Source organism: Callorhinus ursinus, unplaced genomic scaffold, assembly GCF_003265705.2.
Source record: "Callorhinus ursinus isolate GAN/ISIS: 27379988/994484 unplaced genomic scaffold, GSC_fseal_2.0 scaffold14, whole genome shotgun sequence".
NCBI lineage: Eukaryota > Metazoa > Chordata > Mammalia > Carnivora > Otariidae > Callorhinus > Callorhinus ursinus.
In genome coordinates this window covers 38478421-38502445 of record NW_027397076.1, presented here as the reverse complement: position 1 = coordinate 38502445, position 24025 = coordinate 38478421, and the positions used below count along the sequence as shown (strand labels likewise).

The 24025-nt window shown below is 41.4% G+C and overlaps 1 protein-coding gene across 1 annotated transcript in view; it reads left to right on the top strand.

The window, feature by feature from the left end:
* The first annotated feature begins 1951 nt into the window (after nucleotides 1–1951).
* HMGA2 (high mobility group AT-hook 2) overlaps nucleotides 1952–24025 on the top strand; it is a 136329-nt gene continuing 114255 nt past the window's right edge. Inside the window, exons 1-4 of the mRNA XM_073900902.1 lie at nucleotides 1952–2025; nucleotides 3050–3384; nucleotides 6009–6095; nucleotides 16356–16406. Of these exons, the coding sequence (XP_073757003.1) occupies nucleotides 3274–3384; nucleotides 6009–6095; nucleotides 16356–16406 (249 nt within the window). The 5' untranslated portion in view covers nucleotides 1952–2025; nucleotides 3050–3273. The remainder of the gene's footprint in view (nucleotides 2026–3049; nucleotides 3385–6008; nucleotides 6096–16355; nucleotides 16407–24025) is intronic.

Here is a 24025-nt window from a genome sequence, read left to right as displayed (position 1 = left end):
TCACAGATAATTAGAAACCTAGTTAACATATACAACCAAAGTGCTAATTGTTCAGTTTGATAGTAGGTGCAGAAGAAAATAGTTTCATGGGGACAGAGACCACCTTGGGAAGGTTTCAAATTAGAAATAAGAGTTTAACCTTGAATGGATGGGTAAAATATGGTGAGATAACAATTGAGCAACTTAAACGGGTGGGGGAAAACACCCTCAAATGTGGATGTAAAAAAAAATCCATTCTTTAAAATATAACCATTTAACTTAATAAAAAGAATATGACACCATTTTTTAAAGTCTCAAGTAATTTCAAGGATGAAAACAAAATTTAATGTCTCTCCTGACAGAAAATAAACAAAAACCTGAAAAAAATTAAATATAGCTTCCAGGAATTAAAATATATAAAACTGATTTAGGTATAATTGGATGCAATATTTGTTTTATATCCTTGCTATAAATTCCAAAGGGGTCAAATAATCTGAGAGCAAAGTGACGGTGGGCTGAAAACGAGTGGCGGGACATTCTCCCACACTAATTTTTTTGTGCTTTTCTTAGAGTCAAGGACTAATGCAAAAATCAAATTTTGGAATCCCCTTCTTGCCAGCCTCTGTGCATATGAAAGAAATATCCGAGGATACAATGTACCCAGTATAAAACTGGCTGGCTGAAATCCTCGGTGATTTCTCCTGCATTCATCCTCAGAATTTTCTCTCTGGTCCTTGCAAAAGCAAGCAAACAAAAACAAACCTAGAAGCCCGTTTTGTATGTGTAAGTAAAATGCGCACACTACAGTGCGAATGTGAACACATTAAAAAATGTGCAAACTTGGCAGTTAGGAAATGTCACTGCAATCGTTAGTACGTGAAATTTCAATCCCTTTGATGAAGATACCGTCTTTCAGCCAAGCCCCGGCAGAAAACCCTTGGTTCCTGTTAGACCTCTCCCTCCACAGTCAATTGCTGGGCTCCATCCAGAGGGAAGGAGGCTCTCCCTCTCCATCACAGCTAAGCGTTCCCAGACCCAGGAGAAACCCCGGGTTTCTGCAGGGCACTCAACGTGCAGCTAAGTGTCCCAGCTCTGCAAAGGGCAGCTGGAAATGGATTTAAAATGGCAACGCGGACCAATCAGCGCCGCTGCGCCGAAGCAGATATTTACACGCGCCTCCTCCACAGGCACAGCGGAACCTGGCTGTGCCTAACTCCCTGCTTGGGCTGTAAAGCAGGCGTCTTTATTCCACGGTGGTCTGTATTTTGGGGAAGAGAATTTTTGTTGCTCGGGTGAAAGTTTTTATTTTGGAATTGGTCCAAAATAATTTGGGGCGTGATGTGTGAAAATCTAAACCTAATTTTTTCGGAGTTTTTTTGTTATTCAAGGATGAAAAGAGGTACATTTTTAAATGTACTCCACCTTTTTAAAACGGACTGTGGTCATTACAGTGTTCACGTAACTCAGAAAACAGCCCAAGCAATAAAATTAGGACTTGGCAGAAAGGGAGTTCCTAGGGAAAAGGTTAAATCAGGGTAAATTACAGGGAAAGTTGGACAGTTGGCGCAATTTTGGTGTTAGGGAAGCTATGGGGTTCCCGCGAGGGGCAACCCTTCTGCCCCGCGTTGGAACACGGGTGCGTAGCGCCAGCCGGGAGGTGGGGGTGAAGTCTTGCCCGAAGTCTTGCTTCGCCTCTGGTCTTTCCCGGAGAAAAAAAGCTCAGTGAAGAGGCTGGCGCGCTCCGTGTGCATGTGTGCACATTGTTTGCACGTGTGCATGTGTCTGCGAATGTGCATGCATGCGTATGTGCTTATGTATGTATGCGCCTCTGCGAGTGTGCATATGTGGATCTGAGTGCATGTCTCTGTGTGCGCGCGCTTCGGGTCGTGCAATCTGTGATGAGGGTATTCCCAGGCAGAGCAAGGCTGCCGGGGGCCCGTTCCTACTCCTCCTCAGTTCCTTCCCACTCACAGGGAACTAGAACGCTGCCGCGCGTGCAGCTACACGCTTCCTGCCGAGTGTTGGCTCCGCGTCGTGGAGGTGCAGGTAATGGCCAAGCCCCTAAACGCGGCTCTGGGGCGGTCACATTCCCGTGCCTTACTAGGACAACCGCCCAGGGGCGACCTCGGGCGGCAGGCGGGACGAGGCCGGCGGCGAGCCGTCCCGGGATCCCCGGCCTGTCCCTTTAACCCCGCCGCCGGGCGGGAGCACGTGAGCGGGGCTTCGGGTGGCACCCGGGCGCCGCCGCCGCCGAGGCAGTTGTATTTCGAACGCTGCCTCTGGCCCGCGGCCAGGCGCCTTGGCTCGGCGGTCCGCCTGGCCTCCCTCCTCCTCATACTATTCCTCCTGCGCAGCCCCCTCCCCTTTATCCGCCCACGATTAGAGGTGGGCACTCCCCCCCATCCCGCCGCCCCCTCCCCAAGCGCGCGCGCGCGCGCGCGCGCGCACACACACACACACACACACACACACACACACACACACACTCTTCCCACTTGAATCCCGGGGCAGGAACTCAGAAAACTTCCAGCCCGGGCAGCGCGCGCTTGGTGCAGGACGCAGGGGCGAGCAGCCCGTCCCCCTCCGACTCTCCGGTGCCGCTGCCGCCTGCCCCCGCCACCCGAGGAGGCGCGGTGCCACCCACTGCTCCGTCCTTTGCCTGCGCTCAGTGCCCGACCCGATCCCGGCCGAATCTCCCCATCCTCCTTTTGCTTTCTGACTGCCCAAGGCGCTATTTGTTTTCTCTCTCTTTCTCTTTCTTGCTCTGCGAGCGCGGAGCGGGAGGGAAGAGGAGGAGGAATTCTTTCCCCGCCTAACATTTCAAGGGACACAATCCACTCCAAGTCTCTTCCATTTCCAAGCCGCTTCCGAAGTGCTACCGGTGACCGCAACTCCCGATCCCAAACCGAGAGGGGAGCCTCCCCACTTCAAACCCTCTTTTCCCTTTCCTTCGCTTTCCTCCTCCTCTCGCTACCTCCACCTCCACCTCCACCTCCGGCACCCACCCACCGCTGCCGCCGCCACCAGCAGCGCCTCCTTCTCCTCCTCCCCTCTTCTCTCTTTTTGGCAGCCGCTGGACGTCCGGTGTTGATGGTGGCAGCGGCGGCAGCCTGAGCAGCAGCAGCCTGAGCAGCACGCCAGCTCTCGCCCACCCTGCCTCATTCTCCAGCCCTACCGCCCGATCTCCCGAAAGGTGCTGGGCACATTTGGGGCGGCGGAGGCGAAGCGGCTGCGGCGGCGGTAGCAGCGGCGGCAGCGGTAGCGGCAACGGCGGCGGCGGCGGCGGCAGGCAGGATGAGCGCACGCGGTGAAGGCGCCGGGCAGCCGTCCACTTCAGCCCAGGGACAACCTGCCGCCCCGGCGCCTCAGAAGAGAGGACGCGGCCGACCCAGGAAGCAGCAGCAAGTCAGTACGCAGGCGGGGTGGGGGCAGCAGCCCACCTCCGCTCTCTCCGCCAGGGCCCAGCGACGCGCGGCGACCCGAGCGCGGGAGTCCAGCGGCGGCGGCTGCGGCGGCGCGCTGCCCGCCGGCCGTGGGGGCGGGCTGCGGAGTCCTCGGCGCGAGTGCGCGGCTAAGCCCCCGGGCGCCCGCGCTCCTCGGGGCGGGGAGATGGGGCACCGCGGCAGGCGGCGGGAGGTGGGGTCGGGCGCAGCGCGTCCTCGGACTTTCGCTATTGTGCACGGCCCAGAGTGGCGCGATGTCTCCTCGTGACGAAGCGGCCGGGGTCAGACAATCCAGGGCTCGCCGGGCACTTTCCGAGCCGCTTTACGGTTGCCCGAGGGGAAGGAGGTGGGGGGGGGGCGTTGCGGGGGCGCAGGGGTGCTCCGGAGGCTCAGGGTTGGAGGGGCTGAAGTCCTGGGGGCCGGAGGCTGTTTCTCCCGCCAACCGGGGCTGCTCGCGGGCCCGGGACTGGCGCGCCGCGGCCGCCCCCTTGGCGCCCTCCCCAAGTTCTCGGTGGCCCGAGAGTCGCTCGCTCCCGACAAAGAGCTCGTGGGCCCGCCCGGTCCTCTTAGGGCTCTTTAAATGCGGCGCGGCGGCCGTTCTGCTGGCTGCCGCAGAGGTGTCCGAGGAAAGGGGATTCAGGGGAGCCTGGGTCCTCACGGGACGGGATTAACTCGTTTGGCCGTGGGCGCGGCGGAAAGTAGTGTCCGAGAGTGTGCACGGTAGCTAGGTCACTTCCTCGCCAGGCGCCCGGTCCCCCTTTTGCTCCTGGATCCCGCGCCTCCGAGCTGTAGACATTAAAAGTACTACTCCGGGGCGAGTGGTTGGGGGTTGGGGAGGGGACGATCGAGGGGCGCCCGGGACCCCGCGGAGTGGAGGGTTTTGTCTGCGGATGCAACCAATTAAGCGTGCAGCAGGCGCTTGCAGAGCTGCGCGCAGCGCCCAGGGCGGGGGGTTTTGTTCGCTGCAATTTCCAAGCCTCGGCGGGCAGGGCTGGAGCGGGACATGCCTATTGAGAACATTTAAACTCCGCTTCCGCGGGCTTTAAAACTTCTCCTGCGTTCCTTGGCCTTAAAGCGCTTCCTTCACGGCAGATAGGCCGATTAGAAAATAATTCTGGAGCCCCAAAGCTGCCCGAGAGCAAGGTGGGGGGAAATCGAACAATGTTTGCTTGCCAGAGCGTTTTAGAAAAACTGAAAGGGTTGTACCTTTTTGAAATCATCAAAGGAAACAAGCCAATCTAGAGGCCCCTGAGTTTTCCCGCTCTGCCCAAGCGACACTTTAAACCGCGTTAGGATCCTGTTTTACACCTCCCAGGAAGTCTCTTCCCTCCCCCACCCCACCTTGTTTCCCACCCGCCACCCAGCTCTCTCTAACTCGAATTGTCCCCCACCTCCAAAAAAGAATCCAAAAGGAATTGCAATGGGATCTGGAGGTGATTGGAGGTTTTACCTTTGAGTTAAGGCAGTTCACAAAGAAAGAAAAATGTGTCTCCGGTGTGTTTGCTCCGGATGTGCCCACTGGCGCTAGCGGTCCCACAGAAGCTTGCAGGGAACCTTCCCCAGATTCTCCAAATAGGATGCGAATTTTCATTGAAGACTTTCATGCGTTTTAAGTTAATTAGTCCCATTTAATCACCGAATCTGAATGAAATGTAAATTGATGATTCAATGGATAAATATTTTAGGATCTGGAATATTAATCATCGCATTCTCTTAACCACTTGAGTATTTACTACTTGGCAAAGTTTTGCTAAACCTATTGATAGTTTCAATTTCTCCTTCCCAGAAACTTACATTCTCCCCCATTTTTTCCCTCTTTTAGTTTTCTCCAGTCTTCCCCCACCGTAAGAGTTTTCTCAAAAGCAAGTTTTGGAGAAAATGTTTATTTTTATCAAAAGACATTTAAATTTAGGCTAGAGTCCATGCCTACAACTCCAAAAGGAAGTGAAGAACTGAAGCAATTACCTAGATAATTCAAGCAAAACCTCCCACAACAGATTTACCATAATTATTTGGAAATTTTAGGGGGAATGAAGTTATTTTGAGTTGAAGATCTTGGATAATTGCTCCAATACTTCACTCAATGTGTTGATTGAGTCATAATTGACCTACAATGCAGATATGCAGAGATTATTAAAAACCATCTTTTCAATAGGGAAGATTGTTGAAGTATTTATGATGTTAGCTTCATATTTCTGTTGTTTGAAATGCTAGTACATTGGGTAGTAGCATTCCTGTAAAGGATTTATAAGTTGCCAAATGCATAACCATTCAAATTTTACACCTTAAAACTGTGTAACTTTCTTCCTAGACCATGCAACCTTGTCAGCCTTTGTTACCTTTTAGAGTTGAAACAGAATCTAGTTTTCATATGCAAAATAGAATTTCCTTCTTGAACCCTGGGAATAAAAGTATAGTTATTTCCTCTTTCTGTAAACTCAGTACCATCATCATTCCATTTTGCTCCTACTGAATGTGTTCCCACAGTTCTTTTGAGCAGCACATGCAGAAAATGTAACTATAGAGTCAGGGTCAATTTCTTTCAGACATTCTTCCACAACAGCATTTTTTCCCCCCCACACTTAGGAGCCAACCGGTGAGCCCTCTCCTAAGAGACCCAGGGGAAGACCCAAAGGCAGCAAAAACAAGAGTCCCTCCAAAGCAGCTCAAAAGGTGAGATTTCTCAAGTTAAGTCCCCCCAACTTTCTCCATGACCACAGGAACTTCCCTGTTATTTTCCCATTCTAGATCCAAACCTAAGGATTTGTCCCAACTGGGTAACCCAAGACTCATTTCCTACCTTTACCATTTCCAAGCAAAGTAAGATTTCTAAGCATAATTGCTTAGCATAAAAAGTTTATGAAGATGCTTCCAGTGTTGTTCTTAAATAAACAATCACCAAATAATATGAAACTCAAAACCGGGGCTGGGAAGGGGAGGAGGGGGAGTGGAGAAAGACGCAATTAAGATCTGCACTGGTTGTGAAAGAGTTAAAAATAAATCTGAACTATAGGATTTGCTTGATGGTATTTGCAATTTCCTTCAAAAATAATAAAGATTGATTTACTTTGTGCTTATTTACATGATTACTGCAAAACCAAATCCTTCTATAAGGTTAAGTACTTTGCCAAATGATAATTAGAAGTAAATACAGTTATGGGATACTGGAAAAAAATTTTCATGAATTTTACAGATTTAAATGTGATGATAAAGTATGCTGCTTGCTTACAATAAACTTGCAATATAATATATCATAATCTCTCAAAATGGTTTTCCATCAGGTGATAGAGCAATGCTCTAAATGGGACAATGAGAAGTTTTTTTAAACAAGTATTTGATTCATTTATTGTGTATTTTGGAGCAGGATAGAACCCAGTCAGGTATAAGTTCCAGTGTTTTTATTTATAAATTTTAAATTGCAGTTTAAAGTATCTTCATGTTGGTTGTATTTGAGCTAGCAAAGAGGAAGTATCTCAGGGTCAATGCATGTACAGAGAAGCGAAGGTGAATATGAAACTCACTTTTTTTTAACTTTATAAAGAAATCAAAAGAAGTTTCTGTATTTTATTTGTAGGGCTGTATATTAGTTGAAAACAAAGGCTCAAAATTCAGAAGTAAATTATGGTATACCTTTTAGTAGATTTGAGTACATCATGTACAGGATTTGTTAAAAAGGACTGTAAGGTCATCCTTGGGGACTAATGTTTTGTGTGGTTTTCTCTGTGACTGTGGGCACTAACCACGTTAGATGTGATAGTTTTCAGTGTTATAAACTGCCATAGCAACCAGTGATACATATAAAAGTTGTTTAGGGAGTAACTATGAGTTCTTGTCTGTTTTATTTTAATAATCTTGAACAGAGCTGAAGTGAAGGAGCAGATTTCTAATGTATTTAAATAAAACTGCTTCACAGAGTGACGATTTCATTGTGACCCACATTTAATCAATAAACTTTGAAGTAGCTCTAAATTACCTTGTCATTTAGAACTGACAGTAAATAATCTGATATTTCTAATATGAATATTTCCTATTTGTTACATTTTTACCTGGTTTATGAAATTAGCTGAAAGGAGCTAATTTAACAAAGGAGTTTTTAAATGTTGCATAAATGTGGGATTTACCTAACTTAATTTTACTCTAATGAAATGGCAAAGGAATATCTTGGTAGGTAGCTAACAAACTTTGAAACTCTGATGTAATTGCTCTGAAAAATGCATCATTACAACATCTCCCAGGAAGAAATCTGTATATCTCATCATAAATAATTGATTTAAAATTTTAAGCAAAAATAGGAAAATGAATCTCATCTTTCACATTGCACTGTAGTACATTTTTTTGAATGAGTAAAGAGATGCTTCTCTTCATTTTGAAAAGCTTACCACTGACTAACAAAATCTTTATTGACACAAGGAAAGCTGAGACTTGTGTCTAATTTACTACCTAAAGCAAAATAACAAAAAAGTTGGTCTCCTCCCAAGTAAGGTTTGATTTATTTTTAGTTGTTTTAGTAATAGGCATTTACAAACGATCCTGCTAGGCTACTCATCTTTCTGATAATTCTTCCTGCATATGTATACATTATTACAACTTCTAAAACAGAAATTGATTTTCTTTTTCCCACAGAAATCTTTCCCTGATAGCTTTCATTCATCCAGACAAAATTATTTCACACAATTCTAGTATAAAAGTCCCTTCTAATAAAAATGAGTAAATATATTTGCCCATAACACGACTGTTATATTTCTTCAGTTTTATAAATTACGCTTCATTTAGAGAAGATAATACTTTGCAAAATAATGAATGACATTGATGAATTGTTCATGGCATGTGTAAACTTAAGGTATTTTCACTTTCAAATCAGTATTTATTGAGTTTGTTACTACCCTATGTAAACATGATTATCAAACATAAATTTGTTTATCAAACATATATTGTACTCTGACAAAACATGTTTGTTAGGACTTTGAGAAGCAATCTTTTTCAGAAAAAGTTATATTGTTCATAACATGTAAGATAAACATACCCTTCTAGACTGACCAGTATAGATATGAGAAGTCTCCTGTGATTAATAAATTGGGTATTCTTGTGCAAACTGAGATTCATCCCAATGAAAAATATAAAACAAAACTGGTAAGTATATAGGAGAACAGAACTCTAAAATTAGAAGAGATGCAACATACACTGGAATCCTCATGATGTGTGTTTAAAATTTCTTGCTGCTTGGAGTTTCTTTACTTACAAAGTTTGTGTTTGGACTCAGTCACTGGCCTTGGGGCATTTGAAAACAAAACTGCTTGTTGGAAAATTAGCAATGTGAAACTTGACAATGCACGCTGAATGTTGCAAGACCAAGTGGACAACTACTCAATTAGCTAGCACTTTAATTTCAGGCCATATTCAATATAAAATTGATTTGTGTAATATATAAAACAAACATTTATAAAAGCACAATTTGTTCTGCTTGGAACTTTTGAAAGAGAAGGTAATAATTCTTCAATCTGCTTATGCTCCATCATGACAGATTCCCATGGATGACCATTATGTAGCAATTCTAGTCATTCCTGAGAAGTCCAATCTGAGTGCTCAAAATTTCTCCCTGAACCAGTTTCATATTGCTATCTTAATAAAAGAAATCAGAAGTTAATGTTTTCCTGAATAAATAATTTATTGGTGTGTGTGTGTGTGTGTGTGTGTGTGTGTGTGTTGACCTTGTAATTTATGTTTTAGTTTGAGGTATACCTGTGACCAGTTGTCTCTCAATTTCTTTTTTGTTTTGTTTTCCTCTCATGTTTGTGCTGGATGGAAATACTTTGTATTTTTGCATTTTGCCTGTTTAGAGAAGAGAAAGATATAATCTCCTGTGTGTTTAGGGGTTTTGCTGTGGCTTTGTAATCATGAGAGAATACTAGAGGGGTTGTCACTCGTTCTCCAGTGTTTAAGGTCAAAGTCAAGTTCATCTGTAAGCCTCAAGCCAATTCTCATTCAGGTATTTTCAGGGCAAAAACTTTTTTCTGAGACTGAATTAAATTTTAATAGAAGGAAATGGCATATAAAAAGATCTCAGGTGTGAGACAGCCCTACTTCATAGTGTCATAGATTTGCTTGAACTTCCTTTTGACTCTAGGTGGAATGGCCAGAGCTAGAGAGCAAGGTGCAGAATGAAAATATCATCTAGGTAAAGTATGTATACTTCAAATAAGGTGTTCAGGTAAACATTTGATCTGTACCTTCCATTTGCTTGTACAAAAAAAGGTCTGGTATTGATTGGACCCTATAAAGGCGGATTTGTGCTTTTCTTCTAATTGTGTTCTTAGAAATGTGGTTGACTTTTCATAAATGATTACTAACACCAAGCACAGGTATTTTGTGATAGGGGATGTAGGTTTTATTCATCATTTCAGAGAAATAAATGTTAGAGCATAGATGCTGAGTGAGGACAAGATTTTTTTCAGAATATAATAGGTCCAACTGAAGAGAGTAACCAAAGGCATCATTATTAGGTAAGTCATGGAAGGATGGGCATTGGAAGTTGTCATACAGTTCCAGCTATGGTTTCTGTGTGATTAGAATGATTTTGTTTGATTCCTGTATGTTTGAATGGTAATTTCCACTGGGATTCAGGGCCCTATCTGAAGAATATAAAATTGATTTGTGTAATATATAAAACAAACAAAAGGCACCCATTTTGAATCCTTTTAAAAGCTTGTAGAGAACTACTCTCCAAAGGGTTTCTTGAAATCTAACTTCTAACCTGCCTTTCAGGTTATTGGACATAACATAACCAACGTTGTAGCAAATATTTGTACCCAGATGGGTGGAACTGAGTAAAACCTAAGTGTTGTCTCCATTATCTTGATATTTTATGCTGATTTACCTAAGCAATTGACTCTTTTTTCTTTTATTGCCACTTCACTTTGCCAGGGAGGACCAAGCCTTAATGCATCAGTAAATTCTATCTGATGATGCCTTTGAGTCATCACAGATTATGATCCAAATATGGGCAATTCAGACACGTTTGGATTCTTTCACGAAGTAAAACTTTACTTCAAGGGACCCATAGTTCTAATTTTCTAGAAGCTGTCATTCTTCTAAACTTATCATCCAGAGCTCCTCATTGCTTTGACCCACAACCTGGCTCCTTTTCATCTCAAAGTCTCAACCAATCATTCTGCTAAGGAGATAGAGCATCCTAGACTGGTATTCAATTGTGTTTCAGTTCTTTCTTGAGAATAGATGGAGGCTGAAGAGCATTTTATGTCCGTTAAGGCATTCCAGCCTATCATGTGTTGTCAGCTCACCCTCTGTGGTTTTCAGAGCTCACCTTGGAACCACCTAGCTTGGCACGAGAGTAGAATAATGAGTTTCACTATCCTAGATTCTAAAACTTCCAGTTACGAATTTTTGTTCTACTCAGGAGAAAAAGGTTGAAAAGTGATTCTATTTTAGGTTATTGTGGTGTTCTCTGTTGTCTTAAGACACTGAACAGTTTTGAATGGCATCTTCTTATTGACTTAGAGAGGAATGGTACAGTCACTGTCTTTTCTCCATGGTGCTATAGGGGGCAGTTTGCTCAGAAGGTAACCCCTGTCAACTCTTGTATCATAGTTATTGATTCTTCTGATTACAAAAAAGGTAGAGCGATGGTTTAAAGGAGGAGAACCTTAAACTTTGAAAGTAGCTCTTCCTGTCATTTTGGCCTTGGCTTTAAGTTAGTGTTTGTACAGGTGAAGACAGGCGTCTGTAAATAATGACATGGGAGTTGAAATAAGGGCTTCCTTGGGTAAGATGAGCATGAACTACAATGGACGATAGAATTCACTTATATTTCCTATTGTAAAATATGGAGTGATGGCAAACTCGCAACATCTTTTGAAGACTAAAGATGGTTGCACTTAAAATTTGGAGCCCCACAGAGCTGGATTATCAAAAAAGTAAAATGAGAAATAGTGCTTAGCCTGTTCAATGATCCAGTTGATTTTAATGCCAGTGCACATTGATTTGCACTGTTTATATGTTTAAAAGAACAACTGAAAGGAATAAAATGTGACTTTCTAGACGTTGGATAGTTCACTCCATATGCTCTTCGGTCTGCAGGTCTTAGTCTTAAAACTGTGTCTGTAAAGATAAAGATACACGAAAACAAAACAAGGTACTATGCCCAAATATTTTTCTAGCTTTATTTTTTTTTTTTTTCTGTGTGCAGAGGCACTGATTGATTTGGGATGAGGGAGTTTGGGCTTTCATGCATTATCACAGTGCATATAAAATGTGATGAGAGCATTTAAAGTAACAAAAATTAATAGCTATTTAAATTTGACCGAGAAGTCAGAATTGGATAATTCTCTTAGTTTCCAATCTCAGCAATTGTCTGTGTCTTTATAGGAAACTTGGAAATGTTTTACTTTTAATGACTCATTTGATTTTCACCCTAGAAGTCTTTCTTTTCTTTTTAAATCTGCCCATGGCTCTTTTATTTTATATGAACTATCTCCCAGAAGAACAGACCCTTTATTGCCTTGAAATCACACTGGGTCTCAGTTTCACTACTTACGAACGTGGGCAGTTGGCTTAATCTCACATTTTGTGAAACTGAGCAAGTAATGGCTGTCCTATTTAAGTAAGATAATGCAAGATAATGCTCAGAAAAATCACTCAGAATTGGGAGGTATTCTTTTTAAGGGTAGCATTTTAAAATATGGGGGGAGAGAAGAAATTACATTTGAGTACCTACCACATGCTGGAGCTTTTGTCAGGCATTTTACACATGTATTAGCTCCCTAATCCTCTGATGTATATAGTATGGTCTTCATCTCACAAATGGGAAAACTAATTCCAAGTTGTAAACTGTGACATGTCTAATGTTCAGCTCTAGAAAATGATGGCACCTGGGCTTGAATTTAAATCTGACTCTAATGCTTATGATCTTTCCAAGTACTATGTGCTGTCGGATATTTTGTAAAATATTTGCTACAACGTTGGTTATGTTATGTCCAGTAACCTGAAAGGCAGGTTAGAAGTTAGGTTTCAAGAAACCCTTTGGAGAGTAGTTCTCTATAAGCTTTTAAAGGGATTCGAAATGGGTGCCTACTGCAGCTAATACCCCCCCCCAGACTTCTGGCCCCCAAAACCCACAGGACTATGTCTTTGGAGATCAGAACACATCCAGTTTTCTTATTTGTTCAATAAAGGGTCTAGACAAAATGCTGCAGAATTCTGACGGCAAGAAGGAAATAAGACACACGTGATATAAACACCAGTGTTTCTCTCTCTCTTTCCTTCTTCATCAGTAAGTGTGTGAGCACATCTTATGTACCAGGCACTAATGTAAACGCTGTTTCCAAGCTTAAGAGTTATACTTGTTAGATGAATTTCCTTTTTCAATTATTTTATTTATTTATTTATTTTTTAGTGTGGAGTAACATGTAAGAGCTTGGAGTACCAGACTTCTTAGAAAGAGGAAAAATTACATTTCCCACTTAACATTCTTCCCAACCCTCATGAACTTGCTTCTAAGCATATTATACAATGAAACATACTGTTCTGAATCTAAAATTTTTTAGGAAGGCAAAATATGAAAATAAGCAAGGAATAAATAACACTTTTAACAAGACATGATGTGGTAATTGCAAGTATTTGTAAAATCGTGTGGCCATAGTCTGAAATCTCCGTTTTTACAAATGCAGAATTCCCAGCCTCTTCCCCCACACCCACCCCTCCACACCCATAAGCTGTGAATACTTAAAATAAGTTACTGTCTCAATTATACATGGGTTTGTAGTATAGAACCAAATTCCACTCTGGTGAAGGGAAACCAAATATATACTCTCACAGTATTGTGTGTGTTGATGTATTAGAAACAAAACAAGCCCCTGAAATGTTTTGTTTATCTTCTATTGAAAAATAATATTCTGGAGAGCATTAAACACAGGAAAAAAGTTAAAGCCAGTGTTTCCCTCTATATAAAAACCCTGGATCTCTTCTGGTTTACAAACTAAAATTCTAACTTGTTTTGCAGCCTTTGTGAAGTTTGATCAGAATGATTAAATAATGTGGGTTTTAAAGAACAATGAAAACCTCCCCGATCGACGCCACACAGCACAGTTAATGTGTTTCTTCTAGATTTAGACTCCGAAGAGGGTTTCAGTTTACATGTAACACTGGCCTGAAGACCAAGGAGCCAGTTTGCTTTTAACAAGTCCAAGTGATAATTGTGATATTTTGCCCTTTAGTTAATGGTGCGAATTTTATTTTTGAATAGGCTTTTTGTCAATGAGATGCTCATTTTAAAGTCCTCTTATTTGCAGGGCTTTCTCTCTCTTGGAGAGATTTTCTTTCTCTGACTTTGAAATGCAGTGAAACCCTTTTTAGAAAACAACCTTCTCTTTAGCAGATTTTAGATACTCCTGGATCCCATCATGGCCCCTGAAACATAACAACTGTACCAAGAAAGGCTGGTGTGGCACTGTCTAGCCTTGAAGGTCAATAACCTCCTCCTCTTAACGCCACCTACCATCCCTGTGCCCATTAAAAAGGATTTCTATCTTCCATGTTTGTGTAATTTACTACTGGGTAAACTGTGCAATCTCACAGTTGATCCCAAAAATTAAATCAGACACTGCTTCTGTATTAGGGAATTTTGTACTCCTGTAACTCACTGTGTACTAGCCAAAGGGTTTCTTAAAAGCTTCATTCTAAAGGTGACAGATGGGTGTAATGGAATATTTGCATTGACTGAACCTTCTTTGAGATTGGACTAACTTGAAGGAAAACTTTCCCTTGAAGAGCTCCATCTTGTTAGGCGTGAAAGAGCATTGACTGAGCACCGCAGTTATGGTGGGCACTTCGATCCTCCTAGGAGGCATTCTCTCCATGTCACACATGAAACCAAATTAAAGTTTTTCAGGGACCTGCCCAAAGTCATAAAGCTAAAGTGGCAGAGCAGGGATTTGAATCCAAGCTTTCCAAAGTAGAGTCTGTGTTCCCCTTAAGACAACTCTCTCTCCCTAAGACAGCACTCAGAAAGAGGGTGTGATTCCCTGGGTACTCCTGGCTTTCATTTAATTTAATTCATGCCCTCTGACTAAAGGTAAGACAGTGCCGCTGACCCCTGACAATAAATGAGTCCATGCACAGGTAGTAAATGACCCATGGTGCCCAAACCTAACGGTTAGACTGAGCTCTTAAAGGCTACCAGGTTTCCTTCTGTTCAGGGAAATTAGCTGAGTCAGCGACAATTTTAGTTGACTAAAATATCTCCATATGGTAGCGAATGCGCATATGCTAAGAGGAAGTAGTATTGTGAGGAGGGGAGGAAGCCAGTTTTTAGAGGCCAACAGAACCTGGGGCTCAAACCCCAGGCTCCCAGGCATGCCTTGTACCGCCTTTGTGTGTGACTTTCCTCAACTATCTAAGACTTAGTTGCTCATCAGCAAAATAAGAGAAGTTATAATACCTACCTTATAAGGCTGTTGTAAAAATTAAAGATGAAGATAACACATGTGCTCAATAAATGTGAACTAACAGTATTATCATCATACAGAATTTGGGTTAATTCCTAGGACCTGTTGGTTAGTAATGCCAGGTCAGGGAGATAGTATTTGTGAGGAATCTTGTGGCTTATTTTGTGTGTGTGTGTGTGTGTGTGTGTGTGTGTGTGTGTGTGTGTGTGTGTCTGTCTATCATCTATCTCCATCTCTTTTTATAAGGCAGATTGAAGAGAGAAAGAAGAGTCTCACTTGGCAGTGTAGACAGTTATAACAGGTAATTTTAATATCACTGGACCAAGTACCTACTGGCTGCTAACTTAGGTAACAAAAGCACAATGCAGAACAACTTATGCTGGCTCAGGTTACCTGTATTATTGTGTTTCTATAGCCTTGGGATGATTCTTATATATAGAAGAGTGTGTACTAACTTTTCTTTATCCTGAAAAGTATAAACATATGTTTTTATAGAAGATGTATGTCGTGTGTGTGTATGTGTGTTTTGGTGTATTTGGGGATTGGAGTAGGGGTCATAAACATAAGGAAATTACTTTATAGATGATGTTAAATTTGATGCAAAAGGCAAAAACAAGTGTGATACCAGAAAAAATCTTCTTTGAAGCAATAAATTCTCAAGGTAGTTAGATATATATTCATGTCAGGTCTGTGTTGAGTGGGGACTTATTGATAATAATATGCATTTTTATTAATTACTATTTTTGGCAACCCTAGTTTCCATCACAGGGACAAACATTGACGATTTCTGCCAACTCTTTTTTTTTAATCTCTCTCTGCTTTAAATGAATTGATTGACACGTGATTGTTTTTGGCAAGGAATAGGAAATTAACTATGTAGACCTATGCAAATGTTTGGTTTTTTTTTTCATTAAAAGCCTATGTATTCTTACTTTAGACTTACTTTTGATTGGCAATGTAGGTAGAAGTGCTTTTTAAGTTGTAAAGCAATATATCAGTTTTAATTTTTGTAACTTTAGCTGTGACATGGAAACAAAATCACTTAAGAGACATGATTTTTCTAAATCATGGATATAGTGGGAGTATTTTTTTATATTGTGGATATGTGGGAGTATTTTATATGATTTATATATTTATGGTTATGTGGGAGTATTTTTTTTATTGTGGATAGAAATAAAAGCAAAATGGCTTATTAAAAGCATTTTCATGCATTTCAGAGGAGATCATTCCAGGGGAGTGTTTGAGGGTGAGAGATGCGTAGATATCTCTGCGCATCATGCAATGAAACACCCGGGAAGGAGGATCTACTCTAACATGGAGAAGAAGATGAGCCTTCATGGAGAAGGGGATTGTTAAAGCAATCTCCATACCTCATCGCAAACCAGAACATTCTTACTTGGAATGTGTCCCTCGGTGCAGCACTTATAAATAATGTCAGGTAGGAAACAATATGACTTCCTTTTTCATTTTGCAGAAAGCAGAAGCCACTGGAGAAAAACGGCCAAGAGGCAGACCTAGGAAATGGGTGAGTAATCAGATATAATTTCTGGGCTCTTTTTTTTCTTCTTGGTAATGAAAATTTTCTGTTTTTCGTTTTTTAAGTGAAAATTACTTTTATTTTATCAATTACATGTATTTCTGACTTCTGGTTCAATGAGTCTTTGGAAAGGGTTAAGGCAAGCGCCGAATTATCACCACCCTTTACCATTAGGCTCCAAGAGTTTACTCCCAATGCTTTTCTTTCCTGGGAGTGACTCTTTCTATCTCTTATCAACATGAAAAGAGTCTCCACTCTTCCTTCAAACAGGGGTAACAATGAGATGACTTGTTCCGTGGGTTGAGTAACTAAGGTTAAAGGGTATTATGAAACCTTGGAAGTTGATTACAAATGGAGATAAAATCAGATGAAATGTGTATGAGATAACTTTGTAACGTTTTCTTTGTTTTCTTTTCTTCTCCTTTTTTTTTTTTTTTTTTGTTGTTGTTTCCCTCATGGCTTTGCTTTGGACCCATCTCATTTTAGAGGTGGCTTGTGTTTTTCCTTTTTACGTTGGCTTTTTAGGAAACCAGGTTTTTAGTTTCAGATCTGTTTGCTTCCCTTAGTAGTCATTCCCGCGGACTGACGTTAGCTACCGTGGCTTCCAGGCAGGTGCCCTTGATCCCACAGGCACACAGGTCCTGTAGCTCCTCGAGGCCAGAAACCCAGTGATCACTGAGGAGCTTCGCTCATTTTACCACTTCAACCTTGTTCCCTTTGCTGCTACACTACCCATGTTCTTTTGGTCTGTCTTTCCCACTGACAGAGGAGAAAAGTCTTGAATATGACTAAAGGCATTTCTCAAGAAAGATAAAGACATCCTCTATACGAGGTCTCTTCTTGCAAAGGGATCTTTGGATGTCCTTTTCTCTCTTCCCTGGTTTATTCTGCATGCTTCATCTTTTTTTAAGTGTCTTTGCTGCTATGCTGGACTATATTTTCCTGTTGGTATGCCATTCCTTTTCCTCTAGAGTTCTACATCACTTTCTATTTATACTGTGGTATTGCCTTTCATTTAATTTATGCATCTTGTATTTTTTTTTCCTCTGCTCAACATGTGTTGGGATTAGATTTCTTAGCACAAGGAAATGGGGATGATCTTTAGATTAAAAACATCTCCGAGTTGCAATGTAACCTTAAAGTAAGAGCATTTCATTCAACCTTCTGGTCAATAAATGAATTCTCTCCAGACCTACCCACCAGGTGGTAATCATCTGGACTGTTTGAGACCCTTAGTGTTAGGGAACTCACTACCTCTTAAGGCTGCCTCTTCCTTCTTGGAAAGCTCTGAACATTAGAAAATTCTTCTGTCTGCCTCCCTGTAGCAGGCCTCCTTTCCTGGGAAGATACAGAGTAATTGTTTTTACTTTTACTCCTGATAGCCCTTCAAATATTTGAAGACAATTAACACATACCCTTTGTTGTCTTTTTTAGTCTGAATATCTTCAATCCTTTCATTTTTTCCCCCCAAAGGAACAGTCTTGTTATTCTTTTCTGAGTATGTTTGTTTTTTAATCTTTTGAAATATGTCACCCAGACCTAAGTATCATGTTTCAAGTGTGGGCTCCGCAACCGGTGGGTTTATCACCTTTCTTGTTGTACATATGGTTCCAGTTATCTATTAGTGATTAATCAACCACTCCAAAACTTAATGTTTTTTAAAAAAAGCAATTTTATTATGCTCATGGATTCTTTGGGTCAGGAATATGGACAGGGCACAGCAGAAAGCCTTGTCTCTGCTTCCAGATGTCTGGGGCCCCAGTGAGAGGACTCAAGCAGCTGGGGGTGACTCCAGTACTTGGAGTATGCTCTCTGGAGCCTTCTTCACTCACGGGTCTGGAGCTTTTGCAAGATGGGCTTGAAGTCTGGGTGCATCTGGGAATGTCCACTGGAACACCCACACACATGGCCTTTCCAGCTTGGTAGTCTCAGGGTAGATGGTCTGCCTTCTGACACACACTCAAGGTTCCCAGAGTGTTCTGGCAGATGAGGATAAAGCTGCTTAGTCTCAGAAGTCAAAAAGTGCTGCTTCCATTATATGCTAGTGAGCATGTCGTTGACCAAGTTGGGATTAGCATACATGTAAATACAAGTCTGCCAATTTCTAAGCATCAGAACTTTGAGAGGGCAGACCTGTATAAACTTTCTAAAATGCAGCATAATAGAAAATGGTAAGTTCTTTGAAGTCATGAGATTAATGCTGCTCAAATGAAAGAAATTGTAAGCAAAGACAATGAAAGTTAACGGGCACGAGAGCTTCCATCAAGTGTGACCTCTCTTGTGTCCCCTAGCTTCATGGAGAGACAGTTGACATACAGCATTGTGTAGACTGAAGGAATACAAAGCGTTGATTTGATACTTAATGTATTGCAAAATGATTACTGCAGTAACATTTGTTAACGCCTCCATCACCTCACATAATTACCATTTCTTCCTTTTTTTTTTTTTTGTGGTGAGACCATTTAAGATCTACTCTCCTAACAACTTTCAAACATATAATACAGTGTTGTTAACTACAATCCGCATGCTAGATCTCCAGACTTGATAACTGGAAGTTTGTGTCCTTTGACCAGCCTTTCCTCACTCTCCCCACCCTCCACTCCTGGCAACCACCATTCCACTCTCTCTGTCTATAAAATTAGGTTTTTTTAGATTTCACCCGTAAGTGAGATCATACAGTATTTGTCTTCCTCTGTCTAACTTATTTCACTAAGCATAATGCCCTCACGTTCCATCCATGCCAATGGCCACATTTCCTGCTTTCTCATGGTTGAACAATATTCCATCCCATATGTGATACACACATACACACACCCCCCCCACATCTCCTTAAACATTCATCTGTAGATGGACACTTAGATTCTTTCCATAGCTTGCCTCTTAGCTGGTCTTTCTGCCTTGTACTTGTTCTACTCTTGGGGTATCCTATAATGTTCACCAGTAACATCTGTAGTTTATAGTCATGTCACCGTTCTTTCTCCAAAACTTTCTGTGGTTGCACAGCCAGCCACTGAATTAATTACAAGCTGCCCTTGCGCTTTCAAGGCCCCCACAGTTTACACCCACCTATCTTTATGGCTTTATTTCCTACCACTCATCTTTACACAGCCAGTGTTCCAGCCAAGGACCTAGGTGCTTTTTTTCTGTTTTTGTTTTTTCTTAATGGATTCTTACTCATTGGAGGGAGATATGGATTCCAGGCATCTGATCTTCATGCTGGATCAGAAGCCCATGAGAGGCATCCACCGTGGAGGCCCTTGCTTTCTGGGAACAACTGGGTCATCCTCATTGACAGGGGTGATTTCTAATTTTTGTTGGCTGTGAGAATGGAAAATATTGTGTAGTGAACTGTTACGGCTCCCTGACTTGGTCCCCAAAGAAGAGTTGTTCTAGTCAGAAGAGGAAATAAAAGGAAATTGTGTATTTTTTCGTGATGGTGTGTTTCCTCTTTGCTTGTATATATTCTGTTGGGTAGAGTGTGAAGCCAGCCGCCGCGAGGCTTTCAGTTCAGTGGCGTTCTTTGCAGGAAAGCTCCTGCTAAAGAAATAAATTAATTATTGTATTTTCCATAGGCAATGGGCTTGGACCTCATAGTAAATTCAATTCTTTCCAATGGTGTCATTCACCGATTTCCTTGTGTTAGAGATAGATTTTTTTAACAGACTAGAGTTACTAGGTACATGGCCAAAAAGCCAAATTGCTACCCTTGTATTCTTCTGAGCTGTTTTGTTTTTTTTTTTGTTTTAAAGCTCTTTCACCTTTAAAAAAGATGTCCTACAAATCTTACCGTGTCAGGTAACAGGCCTGGAAAAAACATCTGCAGGGTAACCCTCTCACCTGACGTGATTGGAATCGGCAGTTGGTAGGCTACTCAGGAGTTGACTAACCAAAAGTACATGCATAGAAGTAGGGGAGAAACTTGCATCAGTCTTGCTTCGGCGAGGGAATGGACCAGCGGCAAATCCAATGAGTATATTAACTGGACTTTGATTAAGAGCACTTCTAGTCTTTCCTTTATTCTCCTTTGTGCCCTCCCCAACCCCCCGAGTTTGAATTAGATTCTGGATCTATTAATTCAATGAGCTAGTCTGGACTTCTACTTTTTAAAAATGTTTTGGTGTGGAGGAGGTGAGAGGTAAAGGAAGGAGAGAGAAGTGGGACCTAAATTTCCTGCTGGTCTTACAGTTCAGAGCTCAGGATCTGGATTCAGATGGCTTGAGTTCCGATTCTGGCCCATCACTTGACTAACTGTGGAATCTTGAACAAATTACGTGACCTTTAAAAGATCCGGTTTCCTTATCTCTAAAAAGGTGGTAAGAGCAGCATATTTTTCATAGTTGTTAGATACATTTCTAATACATAGAGTTGTTGTGGGGATTAAATAAGATCACCCATGCAAAGGGCTTAATAAAAGGCATAGCACATGCAAGTGCTCAAATAATGTTAGATACTATGATTAATTCCACTGTACATTTTCATGTAGTTACCACCAACAGCCTAAACCCTACTTACTTATAGCTAGCTACCAGTAGTCACACACATGGAGCAAGGTGATAGTCATGCATTCAACTAAGCAAGCACCCTTGGTGGTATCATTATGTCTTTAATGTATCTAGGCTTAGTATCATCAATCTTAAAAACTGCTTATAAATAATCCTAAAGTACATTTTAAATCTATTTTCAGTTAAGAGGAAAATTGCACGTAGCAGCTTAAAAGCCTCTCCTCTAATTGTAAAGGTTTGGTGTCATGTGTTGTTCATCAATTTGAAAAGTATGATTCCTCCTGTGTGTCTCAATATGCGCACCCAGAGATGTGCTGGTTTCTTGGAACCTCTATAGAGTTCCATTAGTCAGTCCTTCTGCCAGTTGAGACGAGGCATTTAATATTTGCCTTTCTCAGTTTTTGCCTAGGAAGGGAGCTCGTCACAGAACAGAGTTAGTGATGGAAAATATTTGGAAAAAGTTTGAGAGAATGGAGTGAAGGCTCAAGAAGGTGTGAACCTGGAGGGTGAAAGGCTCCATCCAGATGTTGCTTAGGGAAGTGCTTCTGGAGGAAAAGAAGCAAGGACAGAATAATAAAGAATAAAGCAGTGGGAACAAAGATGTTTGTAGGTGTTTTGTTTTCTGAATATCTTTATGAGAAAGGAAACAGGACAGAAGGAAAGTATAGCCCCAATATGAATTAATGGTATGTAAAGAAAAAAACCAACCAACCAACCAACAAACCTTCTGGAGATACTGAGATTGACCTAGAAATTGAACCAAGGACCAGTTGCTGAAGCTGAACTTTGATTGGTCACTAACGAAACCCAGCTGTTTTGGGGGTGGGTTGCTCATTCTCTTTATTTGGTAATGGGGTGTGTGCAGTACACTGATGTAAAAATATGCATTTCCATTCCATCTCTTTTGAAGAGGCAGTTGTCTTTTCAGAGCTTGTGATGCACAGGAAAGTGATGTAATTTCAGCTGTTGGTCAGACATGGGAGGATTCTAGATAGGCAACAAAGGCTTTTTGTTTTTTCAAGTTTGAAGACATCTAGAAACTTAAGTGATGATGTGAAGATCAAGTACAGGAAATTAAATCAGCATAAAACCTATTACTCTCTAGACTGATTAAAACTCTTTGGATTTCTTCTAAAGATCCCAAGTATTAGTGCATTGAGGAACCTGGAAATCTGATGTTGAAGTTCAAACATTAGGTTTTCATTTCCATGACTTTTCCCCTCCAGATGTTTGTTCCCTCTTTTTTTTTTTTAACTTTTAGCCATTTGTAATTTAACACTTGCTTTGTTTAAACTGAAGTATAACTTTGATGTTTAGAAAGAAGTATCAAATAATGCACATTGCAGATACTTGTAACTTTCTTATGGGAGTCGGAGAGGAAGAAATGACTTTGATAAAACATCAAGAACTGCTAATGGAGTGTGTGGAGGCAAAACCATTTTCCCTTAAAAACTTGTAGTAATAACATGCATTAAAAAATGGAGATGTTTCCCCAAAAGCACATGGCTCTTTGCTATATGCTCAGTAACTTAAATATGAGTCTTTCGATACATATAATGTGTTTAAAACTGGTAAGCCGTGTTTTCTGAAACCATCTCCTCTGCCATATTTTCTGATAAAAATGGAGTACTTTGCAAACTCTAATAGAACTCTCTGGGAGAAAAGTGATTTAACTTTATTTTCTCTTTTAATAACTTACTGCAAAATTTACTAAAATAACTCTTCAAAAATGCAAGATTAAATATAAAAATACTAAGAAATAAATCATACTCCAAAGGCAAGAATTGGATTTGATCATTCATATTTTGATTCAAGATTAATCTCCTTTATTACTTGTTTGAATATTGAAATGCTATTCTTAATTATTCTGTTAAACGAAGTCTTTAAAAAAGAGGTCGATAACCTGCCCTGTTTTGTCATCCTGCTCAGTTTGGCATAGCCAACTTCTACCAGATCCTGGCTATTCACAACTATACAGCCATTGACCTTGGGGTCTGCCACTCAGGTGATACCACCACAGTTCCACAAAAACCATGTGGTCTTCTCAGACTATAATCAAGGAAGAACATGTTTTTGTTCCACTTGATTGAGTGGCAAATTACAGGAGGAGGTTGTTCCGATAAATGTCCTATTTCTATACACAGAATAATCAGCTCAGTAAAATCCTAAGACAGTTATCTCAATTACGCTCTTATTAACTGTCAGGTGTTATGGAATTCAAAGAATATGAAATTATATGGTAGTTAAAGATATTTAAGACTTTACCCATACCACCATACACATATTTACCTATGCTTACCCAAAGTATTTATGATGGCAGTATGTATTTCTAAAATATTAGAAATTCTCATGATAAATACAGTTAATATGCTCTCTCTCTTTCTATGTGTGTGTGTGTGTGTGTGTGTGTGTGTGTGTGTAATTTTTACCAGGCAACATAGGTAAAACTGTCCCATACTTCAAGAAAATAGTTTTGTTCTGTTTTTAAGGGTGGTATCTGCATTTATTTTAAGGTTTTTTTTTAATCCAGGAATTCCTTATTCTAACTCTTCAGTATTTGACACAAGTATTTAACCATTTTTGGCAAAATTTCAATTTGATGGGATTGAATCGAGCCTCCTGTCTCTACGTTGGACTAAAAGCAGGACTTCTGTGTTTTGATGAGCTGAAGACATTTAGGCAGGTTGCTCAGTTTACCCATGCTTTTTCTCCTGGTTAAGTCCTTGACGGGAACATTCTTTCTGTAGCTAATGGCTCTCAAGCATTGAGGGCTGTAAAGCCCAAGAACCTTTATTGCCACAGCCAGCTCTGTTACCCAGGGACTGATTACTGAGTTTTTAGATGATCCAGCCTCCTGTCTCCTTCTTTGCTTTGTTTTCCCAGCTCCCCCTGCTGCCTGACCTTTGGCGATTTCACTACTCATTAGCACCTCCACCAGATGGGGGGAAGGGCCAGAAACAGGGGATCAATTCTGGTAAAAGACTTGGGGGGGGAGGCCAGGGCGGGGGGGAAGAGGTGGGGTGTAATGGCAGACATAAGGTTTTCAGATTATCTGTCGACTTGATAGATCCAGGCTACCCAAACTCCGTCCTCAGGGGTAATCCA